Source organism: Mytilus galloprovincialis, chromosome 11 (genome assembly GCF_965363235.1).
Source record: "Mytilus galloprovincialis chromosome 11, xbMytGall1.hap1.1, whole genome shotgun sequence".
Classification (NCBI taxonomy): domain Eukaryota; kingdom Metazoa; phylum Mollusca; class Bivalvia; order Mytilida; family Mytilidae; genus Mytilus; species Mytilus galloprovincialis.
Genome location: NC_134848.1, coordinates 48,361,945 through 48,389,396, shown reverse-complemented (window position 1 = coordinate 48,389,396; position 27,452 = coordinate 48,361,945). Strand labels below are relative to the sequence as shown.

At 31.6% G+C, this 27,452-nt stretch overlaps 1 protein-coding gene across 1 annotated transcript; it reads left to right on the top strand.

The window, feature by feature from the left end:
• Positions 1–204: 204 nt before the first annotated feature.
• Positions 205–23,853, top strand: LOC143052300 (uncharacterized). The gene is made up of 32 exons (XM_076225315.1): positions 205–287; positions 1,931–1,945; positions 2,319–2,336; positions 4,212–4,256; positions 5,550–5,609; positions 6,275–6,337; positions 6,815–6,874; positions 7,363–7,419; positions 7,986–8,123; positions 8,511–8,567; positions 9,077–9,133; positions 9,594–9,647; positions 10,105–10,140; positions 10,489–10,557; positions 11,359–11,421; positions 12,531–12,584; positions 13,031–13,057; positions 13,490–13,570; positions 14,064–14,117; positions 14,521–14,574; positions 15,255–15,335; positions 15,747–15,854; positions 16,349–16,483; positions 16,696–16,830; positions 17,143–17,223; positions 17,405–17,566; positions 19,198–19,287; positions 19,646–19,690; positions 20,364–20,414; positions 22,277–22,317; positions 22,771–23,071; positions 23,444–23,853. Exons 1-32 carry the CDS (start codon positions 218–220, stop codon positions 23,788–23,790), a joined length of 2,709 nt encoding a protein of 902 aa, XP_076081430.1. The 5' UTR covers positions 205–217; the 3' UTR covers positions 23,791–23,853.
• Positions 23,854–27,452: the final 3,599 nt, after the last annotated feature.

Below are 27,452 nucleotides of genomic sequence, written 5' to 3'. Positions count from 1 at the left end.
TATTTCTGGACATTGTTTGAACTCAGAAATGTGCTGTATCAACATCATACAGATATATTGCGTTTGAAAAATATTGTTTAAGACCTGTCCTAAATGTTCCCCTCCTTTGCTTAACTGTAGACGCAGTCAATTTGTACGCTCTTAGTAGAACATGTGACCATACCGAAGTATAAAAGCGATAGTTGTAAAATATTATACGTACAAGAACACCAGAACAATGGTCCATAATTTCCTGACTGTGTTCCTAATAGCGGCTATTGCCCGCACAGGACTAGCCGGGAGCATCGGTAAGATCACGTTATTTTCGGATTTCAGATTTTGTCATATTCTATGATGTAAGGTAAGACGGGAATTGTACATTGTCATATCAGCCATAGACGATAAGTGTTTCACTGAATTGTCCAGTTATATTAATCCGGATTAATTCAATTATCTAATCGATTATTACTAATTAATAATTAATTTTCCGCTTGAATAAATAGAGTAAATTTGACTTTAAAAATGATTGATTTGTTTCTTATACTTCACTTTTTTAAATGTACTAAACGATTACTTCATATTTGTTTAAAAAAGATATTTTGGCAAGTATATAGCAAGTCATATGAACAATATATAAAGTGAACACATAGACTAAACTTGTTTGGAAATCTAAATCAATTCAAATATTGTAAAAATAAATGTAACCTTTCACAAACATTTCATCTTGACAACTGTGAGTAATTAATTGTTTATTTGTTTCATTTTTTTTTTAATGTAATGTAATGTTTTCCAGTCTATAAAAATAAGTGTTTCACATTTCAACATATCCATTTAAATTCTCGTTTATTTTACTAATCATTTACAGTTGGTTTAACTTTCAACATTTAATCTTCCTTAAATTGTAATTTAGATAATCGTGTATTTAACATCTGGAAGCTGACACGCCTTTATGCTAATATGAATTTGTCCACGTGGTCAAATATTGAATTTCGATTATCCCTTCAAATTGTTTTTTTTTTTGTTTTTTTTTTCATTATTACTGTTGTTTGAATATAGTTCGAATAAATTCATGTGATAGTTTCTAATTATAGTTGTAATATAATAAATAAAAACAGATACAAAAACAATCAAAACGAGGTTATTCTTTATTTATTCTATCTAGTTTTTCATTTACTTATGCAAGGGGTGGAAAGATACAATCAGGCTCTTTTGAAAGACATCTACAAATTTTAAAACAAACATTTCATCAAAATTTTAATATGAAAACACAAAGGTTCGTTATTTAGATTTGTTTTTTTCTTTTTTTTTTTAGCATAATCAGAACCATCGTTTTTCCTGCACGTAGAATATTAAGTTCTTTAAATATTTCAGATGGTATGCCTGTGGATAAGAGTATTTACGTAGTGAATGTTACCATTCAAATCAATGAAAATCTTCATAAAATCCGATTCAATGTTATGTCTTCAGACAAATTCTAATATTTCGGATTTGTATCAAATTAGAAGTTTGAAAGGCTAAATTTTGGTATTTGGGTTCTCCAAAATGAACCGCAATCTGTTTTTATTTTTATTTTATACAAAAGAAAGGCTATGATATTCTCAGATGTTTTAATAATAGGAAATACAACTTTTTTTCTTTTTTTCGACCCTGATTTCATAACATTGTTTTAAATTGAGCTATCCTAAGGGATAAAGCTATAATAAGAATTAAAAACAGCAAAATAGGGACGAAAGATACCAAGGGGACAGTCAAACTCATAAATCTAAAACAAACTGACAACGCCATGGCAAACTAGACAGTGTTTTATAACTTTGTTAGAAAAATAATGTATTAGTATTCGAATAAAAACAACAGTTAATAACTGATTATAAATTGAGAAAACTCTGCATATCATACCTAATTAGATAAATATTAAGTAACTTAAATATCTTTTTGTTTTCTTTTTGAACAGGATATGGCAAACCCGGTAAGTTATCTTTTATATTTATATAACATGTGCATCAAATATATGACACTGAATGTTTAACATCCAACAATCAACCAATAAATTTGATTTAGTAGTCAAATGACTGGTGTTTAATAATAATAATACGTTATTCAGAAGCATTACAGCTTATAGAATATACATGTTTACAATATTTGTTTAATGCAACAGTGTTTAAACTTAATTCATTTATCAAAAAATTAACTAAATGGAATTGAATTATTTGAGTGATCACATTTTTATTTTTTTCAATCAGACTGTTATTTTTCTAAGAGAAAAAAAAACAAGTTTTCGTACTTGAAGTAAAAAACACAGTAGGAAAATAAGTTTATATGTTTACATTTATCTATTTTAGGATACGGTGGTGGTAGAGGTATGTTAATACATAATATTGTTTTAGAAGCTGGGCTTTGATACATTTTTGTTGAATTATCTTTTAAGGTGGTACCTAACACTACAGGGAAATAACTCTGTAAAATCAGCACAACGTTTTAATTACGTTGTATTGTTAAGGGAATATTAAGCTTCTCAATGATCAAAATAAGTGTTTGGCAAACTGCTATATAACCACTGTACTTTTTCTAATAAATTGGTTGGTTCAAATATTTTGATTTTTTTTATATTTTTGTCAAAGGGTCAGAGTAAATACCTTGTCAAAATTTTATGAAAATTAAGCGAGCCAAATTAATTTAAATGTAGGTGTTATGTACCACTTTAATTGGTTTTACTGCTAAATATTAGGTTTTTACAAAACGCTATTTTAAAAGCTTTTGAAAATTGGCTTGCTAAAATTTGTAGATATTCGTGATGCATAATGTTTTGGTTATTGCATTGCAATAATATTTAATCTTATCCTGAATATAATTGAAAACAATAATGATGTAAGAAATACAATTATGACGTAACAAATATTGAATTTTAAAAATTGTTTTATATTATTACTCAGCTACAGAAACATTTCCTGGCGTAGAATTTATTTCTGGAGGAGGTATAGAAATTTAAAAAAACACATATGTATCGAACTATACATTAATATATCAGCATATATTTATTACATATATCTGTATATCGTCTATGACGCATGAACACGTAGTATATTAATTCATATTATGCAAATTGCAGCAAATATGATGATATTTTAATAACGTTGCATTAGCGCAAAACACTTGAGACATCATAACACCTTATAAGCTTAAGTTGTGATTGATTCTACACCTCTTTTACATAGAATTCTTAAGGAACTATAAATTTATTTACATGTTATTATAAAAAAATCTATAGCAACAAAAAGGAAAAATAATAAGAGTCATGAGAGGGACAAATATCATCTAATGCAAATCGGATTTTAATTTTACATATGAAAGACATGCTCTAAAGTTCACTAGCATTTCTATTTGTTGTTTACGAAGAAATTTCTTTCGTATTAACATATGTAATCTTCCATACTAGTATTGTCCGCAAAGAATTCAGCTTTTTATACAAAAGATTGTTTTTCAATGTTTCTGTTCAACAACAAAAGTTGTTTAATTTTATATTATTAAACATGTATCTTGAAGTCTTATCCAACACGAAAGTAACTTCTTTAAAATAACAATATAATGTTTATGACTAGAAAAACATACGAAACTACGCATTATGTACTTCAATTAAGTTTCTTAAGCGACTACTTGTTTATTCGTAACATTGTCATTTTGCGAGCGCTGTAAATAAAGTAAAAGTTTGTGCGCACTATTCATTGCCATGAAAACACACAAATGATAGTACATGCGCTTGTGCATGCACTATTTGTAGTTTCATGTTACAATAAGATGAAGGAGAGATTTTTGTATTTGACAGTTTGTTAAGTGATTTAGATGACCTTGACCTTTAACAAGCTGCGAGATAAAATCCCAAATCTTCTTGCCCTTTAAATTGTATCCTATAATCTTAACAGCTATAAAAATGAGACATAGATTCCGAATATTTGGTCTTACAAAATATATCTAATTTTTGTCAACATTTACTTGGGTGTCTTTTATAACACGTTTATCTTTGTAATCCAAATGTAATGAAAGTGACCCGCTCCATAAACGTTTCCGACAAACTTGTTGGCTGGTCCTTTTGCCAGAATACAAATTCTGCCCATATCCGACACTAATCTTTTTTCGACATGCACTTCTTAAAAGCTATGGTTCAGGTTTTAGGCAAATCAACTGGTAAACTATTTTTTATTTCCAAAATAATTCGACACGATCCCTCTTGCTTACAGATTTCTTTAACGGCCACGGAGGAGGTCATGGAGGTGGACACGGAGGTAATGAGGATCACTCTGTCGTGAAAGCATTTAGAAGTCCTCTTGATCGCCATTTTTTAAACGCTTTACAAATTATGTATTTCACTAGCTTATCATAAAGCGTTGCTGCTTAGCTATATTTGCAAACAGGCGCGGCACTGCTATCCTCGCTAAGGTGCTACATTAATGTATCGTTGATCTTTTGGCTATATTAGTCTCAAATGTATGGGATGTGCCCTCTATAATCATATATATTCATATATAATATTACCTTTTGGTTTTATTTGATAATTTATTTATGATAACAATGCATCAATTGCGTCTGTGCTTTCTGTGATATGTATGCTTATTCAGAACGAAAAAAAGTAAAATACTGCCAATACATAACAGCTTATTTTGGTTTCGCAGTAAATGCATGAAGTCTTACACTGCAATGTTGTACTTAAATCATATACTTGTCTAAACTATATAATTTACTCTAAGCATGCAAAATATATACTCAATATCAAAGATTATTTTACGTGGTTTAATTCTATCATTATGACTCTTATACAAAATGAGTCGATTCTTTATAATATACACGTAGGTGACTTGGATCTGTATGAAACAACATGGATCTTTTTTTCAAAGTAACCTTATAAAAATCTTTAATTTAACAATTAAAAGTTTTGGAATTCTTTTATACTAAATCTTGTATATACTTGTGGCCGGTTTAAACAGTTGATCGGTTTATGCAGGTTTCTTTTTTGATATAAAGCTAACATTTACCGATAAAAAGTTTTTAAACCCTATTACAGTAAAACCTGTATATCTTTAATTCTGTAGTATCATTGCCTATTAAAAATACGTATTACGTGAAACATTTCATCAACAAGAACTGGAAAAATACGTTGCAAATCATTATATTTCAAATCTATATTTTAATGGTTAAATTTTGAATTTAATAGATAATAGTTCAATCTTTATATATTTAAAGATAAAGTGTTTGCCTTTAAGCAGGATATTTGAATCATTATCGTGTGTGTGGTAACATTTTGAAATTGTTAGAACGATTGTTCAATCTTTGTTATTTTTATTGTAAAGTGTATGTTTTTTTTAGACTGATATTGAAATCATAATATTTTGTGTATTGTTCAATGTTTGTTATTTTTAGAGTTAAGTGTTTGCTTTTGTTTAAACTGATATTTCAATCATAATATTTTGTTACATTTCAAAATTGTAAGAATATTATTTTAATCGTTATACAGTCTTTATAATATTTATGGAACAATGATTGACACTGGTAGAATGATATTCGAATAATATTATTTTTAGGTGGTCATGGAGGAAGTGCTTCAGCAGCAGCCCATGCAGCAGCAGTTGCAAATGCTCTAGGTATGTTGAACATTTCACAACAAAATTTCTTCCTTTTTGACGTATAAATTTTCTGACTCAGACACGCTAAGCAATAAATGTGATTTTAAATTGATAGATACTTTTTTGTAAAACTGTTTGTTTAAAGATTGTAACACAGGGATGACTGCTGTATCCATATTTTGACTATTTTATTCTTTTGTTCACGCATTGTTGTAAGTATAACGGAATTTGATGAGACTGTCGTACAAGTGAGAGATTTAGCGCTATAAAACCAGGTTCTATTCACTATTTTCTACATTTGAAATGCCTGTACCAAGTCAGCAATATGACAGTTGTTGTCCATTCGTTTTTTATGTGTTGCTGTCATTTGATTTTGCCATGTGATAAGGGACTTCCGGTTGAATTTTCCTCGGAGTTCAGTATTTTTGTAATTTTACTTTTTGATATCATTATATTGGTTGTAATAAAAAAAAAATTGAAATCGTCAGAACAATGTTTTAATCTTTATAATGTAAATGGTAAAATTGTTACTCTATTCGAATTATCCTTGAAACATCATATTGTGAATGGTAACAACTTTAAATTGTTAGAATAATGTTTTAATCTTTATACAATCTTTTTAATTTTAATGAAACTAAATGTTTGACATTGTTAATATGATATTTGAATTATTTTATTTAAAGGTGGCGGTGGAGGAGGAAGTGCCTCAGCAGCAGCCCGAGCTGCAGCTGCTGCACGTGCTCTAGGTATGTTGATTAGAATGATTAACAACATATAAACAAAAGAAATATTCGTTTGACCAAATAGGTCCAATTTTCGAAATTTTCCATCAAGATAGAACATGTTACCTTTGCAGACAATTCAAATTAAAGATTAAGTTAAAGAATTATGTTTAAAATGCTTATTGAGAAGAAGAATCAACTTAACATAAACACTGTTGTCATTTTTAACTTTTGTGAAATTTTAAAACGATAATCTAGTGTTGCCTCTTACTCTTACATAATATTTATATTTCTATAAGGCTGAAAAGCAAGTACAACAGCACGTGCCTATGTCTACTCAATTGTCAGTGGTTTTAGAATTATCCTTGAAACATCATATTGTGAATGGTAACAACTTTAAATTGTTAGAATAAAATTTTAATCTTAATACAATCTTTTTAATTTTAATGAAACTAAATGTTTGACATTGTTAATATGATATTTGAATTATTTTATTTAAAGGTGGTGGTGGAGGAAGTGCCTCAGCAGCAGCCCGAGCTGCAGCCGCTGCACGTGCTCTTGGTATGTATATTAGAATGATTAACAACAATATAAACAAAAGAAATATTCATTTGACCAAATAGGTCAAATTTTCGAAATTTTCCATTAAGATAGAACATTTTACCTTGTAGACGATTAAAATTTTCCATTGTATTTTTATCAAATTATTTGTTTTAGTAGCATTTTAAAATCCTTAATTATAACAATAACAGTAAAATCTTTACTATTTAAAAAGTAAATTGTTTTCCCTATTATAAATATGTTTTAAACATTATGTTTTTATTGGTTACTTATGAAATTGTCAAAAGAACAGTTCAATCTCCGTATTATCTTTATAATTTTTATTATAAATTGTTTGCCCTATTATAAATATGTTTAAAACATTATACTTTTATTGGTAACGTTAGGACATCATTAGAAGAATGGCACAATTTTTATACAGTCTTTATAGTTTTAATGGCCAAAAGTTTGACATTGTCAAAATGATAATTGAAATATTATATTTGTAGGTGGTGGTGGAGGTGCATCTGCAGCCGCCCGTGCCGCAGCAGCCGCAAGTGCTCTAGGTATGTTTATACTATTAATAGAATGTTTAGATATTAGACAATGGTGTTAAAGATTAAGTAAACGGAATATGTTTAAAATGCTTATTGAGAAGAAGAATCAACTTAACATAAACACTGTTGTCATTTTTAAGTTTTGTGAAATTTTAAAACGATAATCTAGTGTTGCCTCGTACTCTTACATATTATTTATCTTCCTATTAGGCTGAAAAGAAAGTGCAACAGCACGTGCCTATGTCTACTCAATTGTCAGTGGTTTTGGCAGTGCGTTGGCTGAAATAATACAAAATAGACAAAAGGGTTATTCCAAAAGTCGACCAAAATAAACAAGAGACAATACGATGACTCATACGAAAACGACTAACAGATAGTTAGAAGTTTTTAACAAACTTAACATCAAACTGAAGTCTATGCAACACAAAACCTTCAGCATGTTTCATCAAAAATGTTCTTCTTGCATGTGAAGATGTTTTACCTAGAATAAATGATTAACTCAATTTCATAAGACAAAACTCACTTTAAATTCTGAGAAGAATGTTTTTAAATGATATTTTGTACACTTACAACAGGCGGCGGTGGTGGTTTTGGAGGTCTCGGCGGTCTCGGCGGAGGCGCTGGAGGCCTTGGCGGACTTGGAGGTGGACTTGGCGGACTCGGAGGAGGTGGAGTCGGAGGAGGTGGAGTCGGAGGAGGTGGAGTCGGACCTGGTAGATAATATTACCTTTTTTACCATACAATATAGATTCACCTTTCGACATGTGGACCTTACATTGTTTAACGTTTACTGTACATTATCGATACCCCATTATAAAATTGACTGTACATTTTTGACACATCATTATAAAGTTATGTTGAACAATATGGAGAGATCATTATAAAGATTATTGTACATTATTGACACATCGTTATACAGTTTACTACATATAATGTACAAATTATTATAATGTTTAGCAAGCATTATTGATACATTATCGTAAAAATGTACAGAACACTATTGATACATCAATATATAGGTTTGTCGTAAAACGTTGACAAATTACTGTTAATGCAACTGTTATGTATGTATTGTGATTTATCAAAACTGTTTATTACAGGAGGACTTTTGGGCGGCGGCGGTGGCCCTGGTAGTGCAGGTGCATTCGGCAACGGAAGTACGTAAATGTCATACTAACAGTTATACACAAATGTTTTTCATTACATGTACTGTGCGAAATACAAAAACGTATCACATAGGACTACTGATATCTTGTCAACTCATTATTTAAGACATGAACAATGAATTTAGTATATGGGTTATGATTAAACTTTAACAGAAACTATTCCTATATAAAGGCGTTATTTCTTTTGGTTATATTGTTTCCTGAGAATGTAACTAGTATGTACTATTATAAAATTAACAACATAACCAATGATTTTGGTGCAATTGAGATTTAAAAATTAAACGCATGAAAATATTCATACAGAGTCATATGGGCAATTTGCTGAGACCTTCTTAATGTATTTTCTCTGAGAAATAAAACAACCCGAATGTGATCCTATACAATATGGCACACTATATCTACACTACAGAAACAAAGCAGCCTAAATGGTATTTATTATTGATTTCTGTATTTTATATCATACCAGTATCCATCATTGTTTTGCTCTTTCATTTGTACAGATGCAGCTGCTGGACCAGGAGGCGCTGGTGCAAGCGCTAGTGCAGGAGCATTTGCAAGTATGTACATTTTCAATAGCAATGCCATCCCAGATATACATTCGTTCATTCAAATATGTAAAAGAGGGACGAAAGATACAAAAGGGACAGTTAAACTCGTAAATCTATAATAAACTGACAACGCCATGGCTAAAAATGAAAAAGACAAACAGACAAACAGTAGTACACATGAAACAACATAGAAAACTAAAGAATAAACAACAAGAACCCTACCAAAAACTAGGGGTGATCTCAGGTGCTCCGGAAGGATAGGCAGATCCTGCTTCACATCTGGCACCCGTCGTGTAACTTACACGAGACCAGAACGGTAATAACGCATAATTGTAATATAAGTTATATAATTCCTTTTATGTTTTCAAACAATTTCATGGTTTTCATACAAGTAATATGGAAGTCTTCATTTTTTCATTTGACTGATATGTATAAGAATATTATTAACAGTTATGTTGTGTTGTTTTAGCTGGCGGAGGAGGATTCCCCTTACCAGGTGCACCCGGACCACAAGGCCCAAGAGGTAAACATTACTTTAAATTTTCAGAATTTTGATAAGATGTTAAGTCAAAATGACCGTTTAAGACTACACTACAATTTGTATTGTAACTTTTTATTTTGGAGTTACAAGTAGATGTTACATGCAGATTTTTTTATAATCGTCACACGACATGCTATATTACATCATTAAAGATTACAGTTGATACGTCAATTTTTCCTTTTCATATGCTTTTTTCAATTTAAAGAATACCTAGTTGTTTTCCGATCTTTGAATATCATGTGTTTGAGGCCTAACTTCTGCAACAAAAAGTAATTGTATTTATCAATTATGGACTGCAGAGTTTCGCTGGATAAGAGAATATTTTAATAATGTCAATATTTATAGAAACTTATTTGTCATACAATCAATATCATTTAATAATTTTCGCATATTAATAATTAATTAATATTTGATGGTATTTTTTTTTGTACTTTTTCAGGACCAGCTGGACCACCCGGTGACCAAGGACATGGTGGTAAGTTTTTTTTTCATTATTTGTACCGCTAATTTTGCTTGGATAACGTCAATTTCAATCTCAATTGCATCAGTTAGAATTGATTCTTTGAAAACACGCAAACACGCAAACAAAATCGATTTATAACAACAGATAGTAGGTGTATTATTTGACGTTGTTTTAAGACAGTACATTAAACAGAATACCACTGCAAATTTCTTGCAAACAGGTGTAAATAAATGCTTTCGATAACGTACAAAGTTAACTATATTATGTCACATTTCAGTTTGAAATATATATATATATATATTTTTTTTATAATTTGCTAGACACCGTAGACTTTTTTTAACAATTCAATTTCAATTTAAGGACCACCAGGACCCCCCGGACACTCACCACAAGGACCACAAGGTTCCCGAGGAGCTCCAGGAGCACCAGGTACGATATTTCTGTAATTATCTAATATGTTTGTGTTAAATGAGTATAATTCCAAAAATATGTAAAGACACTTTATAAAAAAAAGCAATCAGTTCGTATAAGGAAACCAGTGTACCATCAAGATTTAAGGTGGTAGACCTTGGTTCAGGGAGATAACTCTTTAAATCAGTTATGTGCTTGTTTAAGTCAAGTTTCATCAATGTTTTTCAAGCATTTACCTGAAACAGATTGAAAATAATCTATGTAACCTAGAAGCTTAGACTATATTTTTGAAAATGGTTTACACAAACGTACTGATGATTTTAAGAGTAATTTCCCTTAACCTAGGTCTACCTCCTTAAATAAGATAAATCTTTGAGACAGAAATAAACTTTCAAATAGAAAGGTTAACTTTGAGCTCAGGACAGGAGAAAGTAAAAGCAGTGTATCTTTTTAAATGCTAATATCTTCTTAGCATATTAAAAATTTCATGATAATTAAATTCTATTGGTGTTGTATTAAAGTTTCATTGTGCAGAGAAAATTCTTAGCATGATTTGAAGTAATAATAAAACACTTAGAACTTTATTTTTCTATTCACGTTGTTGATAAACTTACATATTTGATATAAACATGAAACAAAGTTAATAACTGAAGTAACGATATATATGATCTACTGTAAGAAAAGGCTTTAAACAGTAGGATGAATAATTCTGTTTTTTATTCAGAAGAAATATTATGGCTTTAATGATTTATATATTCCCATAACCATGACATTTTTTGTTTCTGATATTTTAAATGGATTAATATTGTTGCTTTGTAGGTGAACAAGGAGCTAATGGAAACCCAGGACAACCCGGAAACGCAGGAGCACCAGGTCAACCAGGTATGTAACGGAACGAGTTTTTTTTTATTAATTTCCGGGTAAAAACTTCTTTCTATGAGGAAATAAGGGGCATTGATGCAATACATTAAAAATTTACTTTAATTGAATTTCTAAAATATTTCAACACGTATTTAAAGAGCTGTGTAAAATATTATCAGATTATTACATGGCATTTTTCATATCGCATGTATTATCAGCCCTAGGTTCAATATCAGCCCAAGAGCCGCATGGCTCGAGGGCTGATATTGACCGAGGGCTGATAATACATGCGGTATGAAAAATGACATGTTATGATCTTTTTATCATATGCTTCAACAGTAGAGAAAAATAACAGTTTCATATATTGATCCTTCTACATGGTTCCCGAAAAGAAGTTGAAAGAGTAAAAAGTTCACGGACGTTGGACCCAAAATTTGATACATTCAATATGAAATCTTTCTATCATATGCCTCAACTGAGAAAAAAAAAACATTTAAATATTGACGAATCGACAAAAAATAATTCAACAACATACATAATGAACATTGTTTGGAACAGTCAACTTTTTTAAAGTAACTTTCTAAATTATGTTTCAGAAAAACTTAAAAACTGCATTTATTTATTTTTTTTTTTTTTTTTGATTTAATTTAATCATTTTACACAATATATTTTCCACTATTCAAATAATTGTTTTGTACACTACTTTGTAATGTTTTTCACTGAAAACGTAGCATTGAGGTGTATTTTCCGGAATTTGCCGAGTATCACCGGAATGCCATGTGATAACGTTACGGAAAGGCATGTGATAACAATCGAAGCATGTGATAAACTTTTCATATCAGCCCGCTAAGCACCAATTCGGAAAATATGGAAAATACTTTAATTTAATGCTATTATCATACGGTAAAAATCATATGTTATTTAGTCTAACTATATGATAAGTAAGAATATATACCAACAAGATGATTTTTGTCTTTTTATGTAAATAGTTTTTAAAAAGTTTCAGCGATAAATCAATTTAGCTAAGGGATAATATATCTCTCAAACTTTTAATGAATAAGAGGCTGATAAAACCAAGCTTATAGTTCTTTGTGAATAAAATATTATTTATATTTATTTCTCCCTTCAAGGAGCACCTGGCCAAGCTGGAGCACCAGGAGCAAGAGGACCATCAGGAGCTGCAGGTATGTTTATAATACAGTCGTAATATACAAATCTGTGTCTAAGGGATATTATAGGAAGTGGTTTTATGAATATAATGATAATTCCCTGTTCAATACGTTCTTCCTGTATCACACTCTTTAGTATTAAACCTCTATAAAAGAGGGACGAAAGATACCAAAGGGACAGTCAAACTCATAATCTAAAACAAACTGACAACGAGAATGGAAATATACATATAAAATTCTATACATATTTTATATAATTTATAATACAATTTTAGTCATTAACCAAAAGGTTGTGATTAGTTCGGAACGTCAACAACAACTAAAATTCAACCAATAGCATACCGAAACTTTCATTTTGATTTTGGTACAATACAATAAAACATAATTGAGTAGATTCTGAAACGGAAATAATAAGATGAATGTGATGTGATCTATTTTAAAGTTTAATTTTGATATTGTAGGACATCAAGGAGCACAAGGAGGTGTCGGTAAGTTGAATTAATTGTTTAATTTTCCAATCCTGCAGGTGCCATGTGACGTTACCACGTGACATACCGATAAAATAATCACACTTTCAGGAAAATGGATATGTTTTGTTATTTGATAAAATACATAATAACTAAAATGCATTGGCTGATTGTGTATAATATAAAATATTGATTTCACATTTCAAGTTGTTTATCTTTCAAGTTCAATTTATTCAATATACTTTTATCTGTTTCATGAATTACGATATTTCCTAGTTCAATGACGTGATTCGTATCTTTTTTATTTATTACTCTTATTAGAAACAATATAGTATAAAAAATAAATTCTGTAACAAAAAATCATTTTGCTTGAATGTAAGTGATTGGTCATTCCCTAAAACCAAACGAAAATGTTTTACAAGACAGATGCATTACTAATTCATTATCTTTCAGGCCAACCCGGATCTCCTGGACAACAAGGAAGTGCTGGACAACCTGGAGCCCCAGGAAATCCAGGTGCCCCAGGAGCACCAGGTAATACATAGTTTACTTTATTTAATAAGCAAGTCAAGTTCACTAAATTAAAGAAAACATATTTATAATTTAAAACAAAACAGAATTGGCATTAACCATTTAAATGTCGATATATGTGTATTATTAAATACTGTTGCAGTTGATGCTTGTCAAAAGTTTATAAAAATATTTTTGTTGAGAGCAATATATTATTACAATCGCTAAACATCACGTGATGATGAAATGATTATCGATAGAATTTTTTTTAAATTTTATAACGTCAAGACTTATTGTCAACTTAAAAAAACAGATTTACAAACAACTATTAAATCCACACCCACTCATTTCTTTTTACTTATTATCACAATCTAGACAACGATCAAAAATAAGGGACGATTACCTGAATAGCCTAATGTGTGTAGTGCCGGTTAAGGTAAACATATATCTATCAAAATTCTAATATTGTTAATTTATCAAGGTAAGCTTTAAAGGATTTTTCATAATTTGTTTTTAGGACCAACTGGACAAGCCGGAAGTGTCGGAAACATCGGAGGACCAGGAGAACGAGGTAAAACTAATAATTTAAAGTGAAACAATGCTCACACGTAACCTCAGGAATATATTATCCTACCTTGGTTTTTTAAACAAAACCTCGCAATTGCGAGACTTCAATACTCTTCAAATTTGCCTTTAAATTATAAGTCTATTGCAGACGAAATTAACGTCTAGTTTATAAACTTAGCAATGTGATAAACTTCATGAGTTTGGTATGTACTGGGAAAACATTATGTGTCCAAATGCAAATTATCGTAGATAAAGGACAAATCTGTTTTACAAAATAATCAAGTTCACAGGTCCTGTAAGTAATAAATGTATAAAATATTTTTTCATTATATTAAATGTTTTGTATTGTGCCTATAAAATAAAAAGTGTTCAAATCATTTCTTAAATTGTCAAAATGTAACGTTTAGGTGCACAAGGATCAGCTGGACCACGAGGTATTCAAGGCAGACCAGGATGCAAAGGTAAATTGAATTACTATATGCATTTATTGTTACATTTACAAATGACTTATAAGCTATACAAATAAAATTTTGTTTTGGGTTTTTGTTCTTAATAAAAAAAATATTCTGAATAACATTTACAATTGTAATGGGTATATATTTTAAAATAAAGACTTTGAAATCTTGTCTTCAATAGATACGATAAATCTATGAAATGATACTTTAATCTATGTTATTAACAAACTTTTCCATTGCTCCTTTTAAAGAGTTCGTGCATTAAGGTGGTACCCAACACTTTCACTAAAATTAATTTGGCTCGTTTAATTTTCATAAAATTTGGACAATGTATTTACTTTGACCCTCTAACAAAAATATAAAAATTTCAAAAATTTTGAACCAACCGTTTTGTCAGAAAAGTTACACTGGTTATATAGCAGTTTGACTAACACCAATTTTGTTCATTGAGAAGCTTAACATTCCCTTTACAACACAACGTAATTAAAACGTTTAGCTGACTTTAGAGAGTTATCTCCCTGTAGTGTAAGGTACCACCTTAAAGAGTTCGTGCATTAATCTCAGTTTATGCTTGTTATCTTGATGTGTATCTTCATGATCAATTTTGAACATTGATTAATTACTGTTACCTCAATATTAAAATCTTTATACAATGATGTAAATTTTTCAACAACGTTGTATTACAGGACTTCCAGGACCAAAAGGACCAGATGGACCCCAAGGAGCACCTGGTAAACCCGGTGCCGATGGACCAGCAGGAGTTAGAGGTAAAATTTAATTTATTACACATCTTTTCATTTCCTATTTTTGAACAGGTAACGCAGAACATTATTTATGAACGGTTACTTCTTACAAAACAAAGCCAGTTCAAAACTATATTACCAATGAATAATGAAATGATATATGTTAGTCATAAACAATTGTTTGAGAAAAAAAATAACATATAAATATATACAAATGTGTCTAAATAATGTGGATTCAAACAAATAATATATTTTTTAATCAAGTAAAGAGACTTTTTCAATGATTTTAATGTGTTGCACATTTTTGAATTGAAAACGACGTCATTTATTCATTCATCTTTTTAAACCTTTAGACGAAAAATCATTACATTTAACATTTATTACAACAATTAATACTTTTTATTCCAATTTAGAACTAACATTTGCTTTTTTTAGGCCCAATGGGACCAGCTGGAGGAAAAGGACCCACAGGACCCAAAGGAGCACCAGGCGATGTTGGACCAGAAGGACCAGAAGGACCAGCAGGTGGACCAGGACCAAAAGGTAAAAGATTAACTACAAATAAATCTGCGTTTAATACGGAAATCATACATGTATCAGTGCAAACACAACTTTCAATTATGTTGTATTCTTTACTGTTATGTAAACTGTAAACTTTCAGCGTTTGATTGTTTAATGGTTTGAAACAGTGTCATAGGTTGTAAATTATTTATTGCATCGACTAACTACCAATACTTGTTTTATTACGTCTTACCAGGATAGTTGATATGGCGCCAGTAACAACAATCGTGACATATGATTGGTTAACAATTTTATTGAGAATAACAACTTGCAAAAACATTTTCAAGTTCATTCATTCAACATCTTCGACATTTGGGTTGATTACATTTAAAACAAGATCGACGGCTAGTAATTTGTATTGCGAGTTTTGTTTTATGCACAAAAATACGACCCTCAACTTGACAAAATTTGAAACGTTGTCTCTTTGTTTGTTTACTTTTGTACTGGGTTTATTTACACCTATGTTTTTCTTTAAGGACCAACCGGACCACAAGGTGCAAAGGGATCTCCAGGAGAAGATGGAGAACCAGGAGTCGAGGGCGAACCAGGAGCAAAGGGAGGTGATGGTTTACCAGGACAAGCCGGACCACGAGGAAATGCTGGTCCACAAGGTTAAATTATTTACTAATTTTATTTGTTATCTTTACTTAACAATTCTTACTGTTAACAGAAGATAACTTTTTAAGTTCCTTTAATGAATGCCTATGTTAACTGAGACATTAGATTGACAAGAACGAAATAAAAAAATATTTGAGTTGTATTATTTACAATACAGAAAGAAATTTTGTATTTGCTAACAATTTGTATATGTTGTGTATTGCAGGACCAGAAGGACCAGTCGGAGACAAAGGTGCTCCAGGAGAATCTGGCGGACCCGGTGCACCAGGACCACACGGCCCACAAGGACCAGCTGGTGAACAAGGAGACCTCGGAGAAGTTGGACCCGCTGGTGAAGCAGGTAATATTTACTTGTTTTCATTTGTTGTTCTACTGCTTTCTTTTGTCATTATGTTTCTTGTTCATGATGTATGATAAATATTTTCGATAGAAAGACATTGCTTGTTAGTTTTCTTTTTTTTTTTTGTGTCATTTCATTCTTATCATAGTTTTTTTTTTAAAGTCTCATGAAATTCATGTTCAGGTTTATGGTGTTACATACGAAATATAATCGTCAATTTCGTTAAATCAAGCGGGTCTTGATATATGTAATATGGACATTTATATAGACCGGAGAACCAATTTGTGATTTGTTTTCTTTTAAATCTTACAGGAGCTGCAGGAGTTCCAGGCGCCAAAGGAATTCAAGGACCAGAAGGAGAACTTGGACCAGTCGGCAAAGAGGGACCAGCAGGTAATTATTTTTAATAACCTCTTATTTTTAAACTGGATCCTTACTTTAAAAACACTTAAATTCTTTGGTATATAAAAGCATAAGATTTACTATGACATAGTATTGTTATCTTTAAGAATTAAAACAAATCTCAGAGATATATGGAGTAATATTGCTTATCAAAGTGATTTTCTTTAATTAGGAGAAGCTGGACCAAAAGGTAGACTGGGCCAAAAAGGACCTGCCGGAGAACCCGGACAACCAGGAGAAGAAGGCAAACAAGGAGATCTTGGAGCACCAGGAAATAGAGGAGCAACTGGTGTTGGTGGTGTCAAAGGACCAACAGGATTCCGAGGAAACAGAGGTACAGTCTATATAATTACTTTTTTGTGCCTTTTTACTACTTCGTATGTGACGTCATTTTATGTTGAGGCCTGGACCAAGTCGGGAGTGTCTTTTTTCTGTGTTGGTCTTCAATGTATTATGTATTCGGGTTTTGTTTTCTGTAATTAGTTAAGACGTCAGTTTTATCATGTAAATCTTTTATATTCATTTGATAAAATTAACTGTTTGCAATAGCATAATTGTTCTAAATGATAAGGATGTTATCACTAGCAGAAAACCCTAGCCGTATTTGGCACAACCTTTTTCAACTTTTGATCCTCAGAGCTGTACAACTTTGTACCTTTTTTTTACTTTCGAACTTTTAATTCTGGGCGTCACTGGTAAGTCTTGTGTGGACGAGGCGCGTTTTTGACGTATTGAATTTATACTTGATGCCTTTTGTTATCTATATTATTCATGTCTTTCTTTGCCTAATACGTTCTCCTATTTATTTGTATTGAAGTCCCATATTATTATGTTGTCATTTTAATGTTATATTTAACAATGCCGTTAAAGTGCGAGGTTTGGCATACCACAAAACCAGGTTCAACCCGCAATTTTTTTCTTTAAATATGTCCTGTACCAAGTCAGGAAAATGGCCATTGTTATATCATAGTTCGTTTCTGTGTGTGTAACATTTTTACTTTGTGTCGTTTGTTTTCTCCTATATTTGAGTGTGAATTCACATTACTATAAGACGTGTCACGGTACTATTCTATTCCAAATTCATGTATTTGGTTTTGATGTTATATTGGTTATTCTCATCGGATGTTACATTTTAATGTTGCGTCGTTGTTCTCCTCTTATATTAAATGCGTTTCCCTCAGTTTTAGTTTGTTATCACGATTTTGTTTTTTGTCCATAGATTTACGAGTTTTGAACAGCGGTATACTTCTGTTGTCTTTATTTACTCATTATGCAGTAATTCATCGTTACAAAATCCAAAGGAATATGGGTTATTTCATTGGTCTTAGCCAAAAGTGAAATTAAAGTCATAGTAAAGGTTGGAGGTTGAATTCACATTGTTTGTAATGTGTTTAGTCTATTCTCATGATTCTAAAGTATTTGTGTACGTTTTTAGATGCAGTAGATTCTGAAATGGTAAATAACATGAATATTGTTTCGTTTCATTTTTTGTTTCACAACTTTCCTTGTTACGTGATGCAGTGCAAACAAAATATTAAATGAGGTATTAAACATTCTGATATGAAAAATCCACTTCTTACGTATTACTAGATTAAGTAATCTGTCGATCAAAAGCTTCTTTTTTTTTTGTGTCACAAAAGCACCAATAAAAAAAAGAAAGCTTTTGAACGACAGATTATGTCACAAAAGCACCAACAACAAAAAAGAAGTTATTGAACGACAGATTATTCGATCTAACGTATTACAAACACATTTTATAATTCAACTTTAAAAAAAATATATTGTAATAACTTCAGAGATTACATTACAAAGAATCAACTGAGGCAAACGGATTTCGACTGTTCAATGAAAATATTCCAATGTATTTCAACAATGGGTTACAGAAAAATATGTCACATAAATGACTTGTGTTAAACGGAAATATAAAATGTTATTATTTATATCGTTGTAACTTTAAAATTTAAGGTAAACCCGGAAATGCAGGCAGACCAGGCAGACCAGGCAGAAATGGACCAAGAGGACCAACAGGACCACAAGGTCTACGAGGAAACCAAGGTATTTACTATTTACCTGTTGTAGATAGGCTTAAAGTTATGAATAGGACCGTGAGTTTTGAACAGCGGTATACTACTGTTGCCTTCATTACTATTCGTTTGTTAGGTTGATAAACGTTGAGATTTGTCAGTTCATATTAAATGACTCTTCTAGAATAACCTTCGAGTTCGATATTGTCTTTATAATTACCTTCTGATTGATTTTAATTCGTTACTCCTTTTGTCGTTACATTGAATACATTTTGTTTTTACAATTTTGTTTATTTAAATTCGGTACTCCTTTTGTATTTACAATTTGATCCTATTTGATTTCATTTGGTTACTCCTTTTGTCTTCACAATTATTCCTTGTGATTTTAGGACCTGATGGTGAACAAGGAGGATCCGGCGTCGCAGGAGTTGGAGGTCAGTAAAGGTTATATGATACGTCATTGAATTTGTTTTAAATGTTCAGCAAATACACATAATGCCTTAACGTCGAAAAGAAAATAAAAAAAAATCTACTATTCAGTATGTAGCATTCAGCTTCAAATCATAGATCGATCTACGTGTTTGGTCTCGTAAAATATACCAACGATTAACACTAACAATAAACGAGCATATTGTGACATCAAAACGAGACTGTTCATCTGGCACTACATCAATGCACCATAGGGGTGAAATTAAATTCTAGATATAAAGTTACATATATCAACCCCCTTACAAATACATGAATATTAACATTATTGGATTTAATAATAGAAGCTTACTTAATCTTGCTTGACATAAAACGAACAATTGTTTTGGTTCTTCTGATAACACTTTCTTAATCGGTGCAATCAAGTCAGTCGTACTTTCAGTGTTTATGTTTTTTATCCAGCAGACACATGTTTTATAGTATGCTTAGCCCCATTAACAGGTTGAATACACATTTTTAGTTGATTGACGATTTGCGTATATTTTGTAACTCCATGTCATATATCACATGCATATAGGTATAGAAAAAACATCAAAACTATAATTACTTAATTATAGTATTTCTAAATTAAAGTTTTTTTGGTATCATGCGTTAAACATATTCTTTTGTATTTTTTTACAGGAACCATTCATATTATTGTTGATGATAATGGTGCTCGATTTGGAGACTTCGGTAGGTACCATTTATGTGCAAATATTTATTGTAAAGGAGCGTTTGCTGAAGACCAGGTTTGATTCCGCCAATTAAAATTTATGGATTCTGCTGTTCCACCAAGGAGCACCAATGCAATGAGTTATTTAAGAGCAAAGGTCATTTAAAGTTTTTGTAAGTGAAATGTTCTGTAAATGACATCCAAACGACAATTTTAAAATGTAAACTTAAATGATATTTATGAATACGTGTATTGCAGTTCAATAAAATTATGATATGAAACTTTTAATGTCCCTTTCTCAAGCTGGGATTATTCTATTCTTCAATAGATCAGTTGAATTTTTCAGCAAACGCTTTATATCAAATGTTTATAACTATTCTATCAATGTGACCCTTTGTTTAGAAACATAATAATTTAAAAAATTATTGGAGCTGTAATTGATATATACAACTACATTTTTTTTTTTTTTCAAAAAAATAAAACATTTCATCGATTCATTTTCAAACTATAATATGTAATTTTGAAAGTTGATTTTGTATTTAATAAGTTGACTTTATAATCATTATATCCATCACGTGATCAGTACAATCAGTCATTCCTATACATATGCAATAGGATATTTTTTCATCTCATAGCGCTGCATACATTTTTTTTTAACAATATGATCATTTAGCAGAATCATACGCTCATTATGCTTAATTCGATAACATGCTCTTCATATGCTCAAATTGATACAATTGCGAATGCGCAGATCATTACCATATGCTAGTTTTGTTCAAATCATTACCAAAATTATCCAAAACTGCTTTTAATATATTTGACGGACATTGTTTTATCTATGATGCACTCCTATTGTAGTTAGTACGGTTGCCGCCATTGTGTGCGTTACCTTGAGATGTCTCCTTAAAAAAGAGCATCATGGGAAAACATATAAACAATAGTAGAAATGACGTAGCAATTAAGAGAATAAACAACTGAACTATCTCCATTCAAATCCTCATGTAAAACTAACTGAATAGTAACATATTGTCCCCATCTTACAGAAAACTTGTTCTACTTCTGTGTTGGGGAACACAGCATATCAAAATTGTATTCAAAAATAAATTATTTCTTTGAGAACGCGATATGGACTTGCATAAGTTGATTTAGTCTTATTTTGGTCTTGGAAACTTTAAGTGGCCTATAGTTGTAAACATTCTTTCTTGTCATTTGTTCTCTGTTTTGTAGGGGTTTGTAGTGGTTTCATGAAACTAAACGTTTGAACAGTACTGAATCGTCTGCCAAAACAAAACCCTATACTATAAAGAAAAAGACAATTTTGATGTCATGATATTTGAATCATTGCAATGACTAAATGACCACTCAAGACTTAAACTCTTCCTATAATAGTGCAGGAACTACATGTACATGAAAAATAGATACAGAGGAATTGGAGATTTAAGTTTTCAAGAGCGTTTTCCACTATTTGTATTTGATGTGTCGTTGGTAGTCATGCCACAATTCCTTATTTTATATTACTTCAGGTTTTATTATACCTGTTTTACTATTGGAATGCATTTAGGTTACGTTATCTGGGCTCTTGCAAACGTCCTAGCATCATACTAGCTCTGTAGTATCAAACAAATATATTGTCTGTCAGTGGTTCATTTGATACGCATGCGCTGGCGCTTAACTGCATTTAGCATGCATTTTTGAAAATGGCACAAAATTGTGAAGTTACGTTACATAGGTATTGCAAATTCGCCTAGTTGCGCGTGCCTATTTGCCGGTTTAAGCTGATCGATTGCGTGTGCTTTGCGTTCTAAGCTGAAGTGTGACATATACGTATGACATTGTAAGCCCGCGCCTAGCTTCATTAAGGAGTTGTCATTTTATTTTGCAGCTGATATAACTGGACCAAACAGCAATGAAGTAAACATGCAGGTAGGTCTTTTACCTAACTAGTTCATTCATTAATTTTCGCAGGTACCAATTTTCGTTGAATAAGTAAAAATTATCAAAATTTTCCAACAAGCCTTCATAATTTGAGTTTTTTGTTAAATATCTAATTTCATAACTGACCCTAACCTAAAAAATAAACAAATGTATGAAAATTGGTATTCCAAGAAAATAATGAATCCACAGTAAACTCAAGTAACAAATATTATTCAATAGATCTACATTTTTCAACTTTCTTCGATGTATCAGGTTCACTTTTTTATGCCTTTATTAACCTTTCAAACTATAGATGATCTTTATCACTCTTAATGATATACATAATATGTTTTGCTTTTATGTATTGGTAAACTATTTCAATTATTCTATAACGCATGTTAGAATTACGCATTAAAAAGTATTCGACATCTATAATAAATATCATTTTTCTATTTTTTATAGCTTGTACGAGAATTCATTGGAGATCTTGATACATTCCTGAGCTTGAACGGCCCAGGTGGACCAGCTGGAGTCGGTGCAGGAGAAGGCGGAGCCGGAGGTGCCGGTGGTGGTGCTGGTGGAGCCGGTGGACTCGGAGGTGGAGCCGGAGGAGCTGGTGGACTCGGAGGTGGATTTGGAGGACTCGGTGGTGGAGCAGGTGGACTTGGTGGTCTCGGTGGTGGAGCAGGAGGAGCTGGTGGAGTCGGAGGACTCGGCGGTGGAGTCGGTGGACTCGGAGGAGTCGGAGGATTAGGATTTGGAGGTAATTATCAAATATTATTAATTTCAATTTGTTAGAAAATGTTGCTTAGATTCGTACTTCATTTTCAACCAAATGTTTCAGCTTCAGAAATCACTTTTTTACAGATGTTTTTTAAATACTGTGAAAAATTACATTATACATAAAGATTAATATTTTTATAAATTGTGGCGTTGATGGAGAGTTGTATCATTGGCACTCAAACCACATCTTCTCATATCTAAATATTATATGTTGTTAAATGTTTATCAAATACAGGAAAAGCTATTAATGACTAATAATTTTGACGAGTTTCTTTATTAGTGGTCCTTCAATTCACCAATAAAGAATACAAGTGTATACACAAAAGTCTTCAATATTTATTTTTATTTCCAGGAGCCGGTGCAAGTGCAGGAGCAGGAGCAAATGCAGGAGCAGGAGGTGCAGGCGGTAGTGCCAGTGCTCATGCCCATGCACATGCCCATGCATCATCAGCAGGCGGACTTGGAGGAGGATCCGCTCACGCACATGCCGCAGCACACGCACATTCAGTAAGTCACGCCGGAGGATCACACGCACACGCAGCTGCCGCAGCACACGCACATTCAGTAAGTCACGCCGGAGGATCACACGCACATGCAGCTGCCGCAGCACACGCACATGCTGCATCTCTCGGAGGATCTACTGGAGGACACTCACTGCACTACAACGATCCATTTTATGGCAAAAAAGCCGACTATTGACCTTAAATGAACTATATTGTAAATGAATATGTTTTATTAGTAATAAAAAGTGCAAGTTCCTAATATGTGTTTGTGATATCAGTATGCAGTGCACCACATTGTTTCGGTTATTTCGAATCAACCGAAGACATATTATAGTCATTACTTATAATTCCATTCTTAATTCCATTTGTAAGGAATGAATTTTGAAAAAAAAACGTTGGTAACGTCACAAAATTATGTCAATAAACTGATAGACGAAACACTTTCAGCTAATCAGAAGACGTGTCACATCTAAAATAGAATTAATAAGTAATAAAATGTGCAAGTTCCTAGTATGTATTTGATATCAGTATCCTTACATCCAATTACAGAGTCAACAATATATTAGAAAATGTCGGCTTTTACAAATATATAAAAGTACATGGAAGAACTGTCATCGACATCACATTTAACACTTCTTAGTTAAGTAAGAATGTTGTGGCTTCTTGGTACCATCATCTGCATTAGCCTTTCTGGTAATAGATATATTAACACCAGTGTGTGATATTTTTAAATGTAAGCTTTATCACTGTTTGAAACTAAGAGTTAAGACAAAGAATTTTAAAAGTGTAAATTTAAATAGAAATTTTTAGAAAATAGCCCTGCTGTGAATTAAATAAAATGGAAATTTGTCATAAGTATTTGCCCATTTCTACTTCCTCTTTCGAAATAGAACATTCATAGTGACCTGTGTCCTTTTTAAGACCAATATTTCTTAGAATGATTTGTATACCAAATGTTTGCCATGCAAGACTTTATTCATTCTGTTTCTTTCTTTGTGTTTGGTTGTGATTTTGCCTTAGCTAGTTATATTATGTGCTGTTTTCAGATTGTTATTAACCCTTTCCAAGATGATTATCTGTACACTCATTTGTAGGCACGTTTGAGATCTTCATAACGATTTTTTCATAAAAAGAAATTAAGATCGATATCCATAGTTGTTCAAAACATATCTAAAACATCGACATTTCTTGGGGATGGTGTATGGATTTGATAAAAAAAAATACTTTACATTTTTTTTTAAATTGTAGAAAGCATTTTTGAAAGAAAAACAATCACAGCTGCTCAGATTAAAGATGCCATTGAGACCTTAACCCTTTTAGCACTATTTATGTCAACGCCTTTAAGTTTAAACTCAAATTTAGAATGGAAATGGAGAATGTGTTAAAGAGAACGCGACCCCTACAAAAAAGGTAGACAGTAACTTATCCAGTGAAAGTGGACGTCAAACCAAACTCCAAAACATAAAAACGAACTAAAATTAAAAAAACTAAAAGACTTGTATATATAATTACAAAGACCATAGGATCCTGAATTGGGACATGCACAAAAAACCGGCGGAGGTAAACAGACTTGTAGGGACGTTTGAGATCTTCTTGATTAGGGTTGATGTTTGCCTGACTATACATAATTATATTCATTTTGCAGTTTTCGTATAAATTGCATGTATCAGCAATTTGACAAAGGAGTAAGTCCGGTAAGGGCCGATTTTGGCCCAAAATTTCAGGTTTATTTTACAAAAGATTCTGGGCACTTTTTAAACACTTAAGCGTCTATTTCAGTTGATTCAATTAGTTTTTGTGAAAGACTTTATCTGTTTTAATCATTAAAAACGCTCCGATTAAAGCTTAAATATGAAAAATCTATCAAATATGCCAAACAATGTCACTTTTCAGATGGTTTTTGTCAAAAATAAAACTGATCGCATCCGTGTTCACCCTCAACGTTTATATGTTATGTATAATAATCAATTACAGCTTACATTTCAATATTGAACACAAATGCAGCTACTTTTATTTAAAACGGAAACCGTCCAAAATTTAACTAAAATTTTTAAATTGTGAAGATTTCAGCAATTTAGCATGACTTAATGATGCTAGTACTCGATTTATGTGCACTGTATTGTCGAAAACAGCCCATATTTATGTAGAATGTCCAATAAATAACTGAAAGTTTACATTTTAACAATTTTGTAAAACTGCTATAGTTAGGGGCCAAAAAGGGGTCTTACTGGACATACTCCTTTCTTCTTTTTTTCCCGTCCTATTTAAAATCAGATGATGGCGCTTGAAGTAAAGGATAGCAACATTTAATTATGAATCACGATAGACTTAAGATCCGCGTCTTAACACTTGGGTGAATGTTCGAACGATAGACTTAAGGGCATACGATACAGTTTTGATCCATTTTTACAGTTTGATGAACATTTCCATATAGGCTATTTTTTTGCCTGATTAAATCAAATATGTAATAAAAAATATACCTTCATGTGCTGCTTTTTGGGTTAAAAAGGTCGAAATTTTGTGTATTTGCTCAAAATTCGGATTTGTGGCAGTATTTTCCCTTTCGAAAGATAGCCATAACTTTTTTTTGTTTTAGAAGATAAACACAAATTATTTTTTGTTAAATAATTTGTAATTTGTAATTTCTGTATTTTATAAATATCCTAAAAAGTTATGCATTTTTTATTCAGAAATAACTCATATTTATCAAATAGTCATGAATTGAGAAAAAAAAACGTATTTTTTGCAGTATATTTATCAACATTAAAATATTGCACTATTTACAGTTTTATAAAATTTTGTTCACATTATAATCTCCCTGCAAAATGAAACAAAATGTCGTTTTAAAAAATATGTTCTAACGATAGACTTACGATTATCATCTCAACACTTGGGTGAATGTTCTAAGGATATCTTGTCACGATAGACTTAAGAATAGTGTCTCAACACTTGGGTGAATGTTCTAACGATATCTTGTCACGATAGACTTAAGAATAGCGTTCCAACACTTGGGTGAATGTTCTAACGATATCTTGTCCATAAATTGTCAGTTGGTAACATAGTAGAGCTCTACATGGGGTTGCTCTGAACATCATCAATTGCGAATCTTTGCAAGACGATAGAAAGTTTTGAGTTTATTACTACTGTAACAAAACATCCGCCCAGCATTCAGTTCTTTGATTCTAGAATGATAAAAACAAATTTTGTAAATGTACTTTTTGAGTTTCTCAGTTTATTTTATTGGGTCCCTCAAGCAAAATTGTCATGACTTGGTTGGTTTGTTTGTTTTTGCTTGTTGGTTTGTTTGTTTGTTAGTTTATTTCATTGTTCTATAATGCCATACTATGATCTCATACTTTTTGTAAGGATCTGCACGAGATTTACAACATATGCATTAGCTTGAGAAACAAGCAAACAATAGAAAAAAGGCAAAAAAGTAACGAGTCAAGATTAATGGACACATTGACATTGAGAACACACTAACATTTAGATGGAGAACACATTAACATTGAGAAATGAACAATACAAGAATACAAGAATCACCATGTGATGCCCTCTTTTTATGTATTTGGTATCCAAAACTTTTGATTTTGAGCATTACTTTAGAGGTGTATCAGACAAACATGTTGCCTTTGCATTTTACTCGATACCGGCATACATTAATCTGTCAATATACTGTTTGTCATTGAACTGGGCTGAGTTCAATATCGTATCAGCTACGTAGTGCTACGTAGATTTTGACTATTGAACGTGTAGCTATAGACTAGCTGCTACATAGATATTGATAGCAGCCACGGAGCTGCTACGATATTGAACTCAACCCTGGCCTTCAGAAACTGCGAGTAATCTTTTATCGGT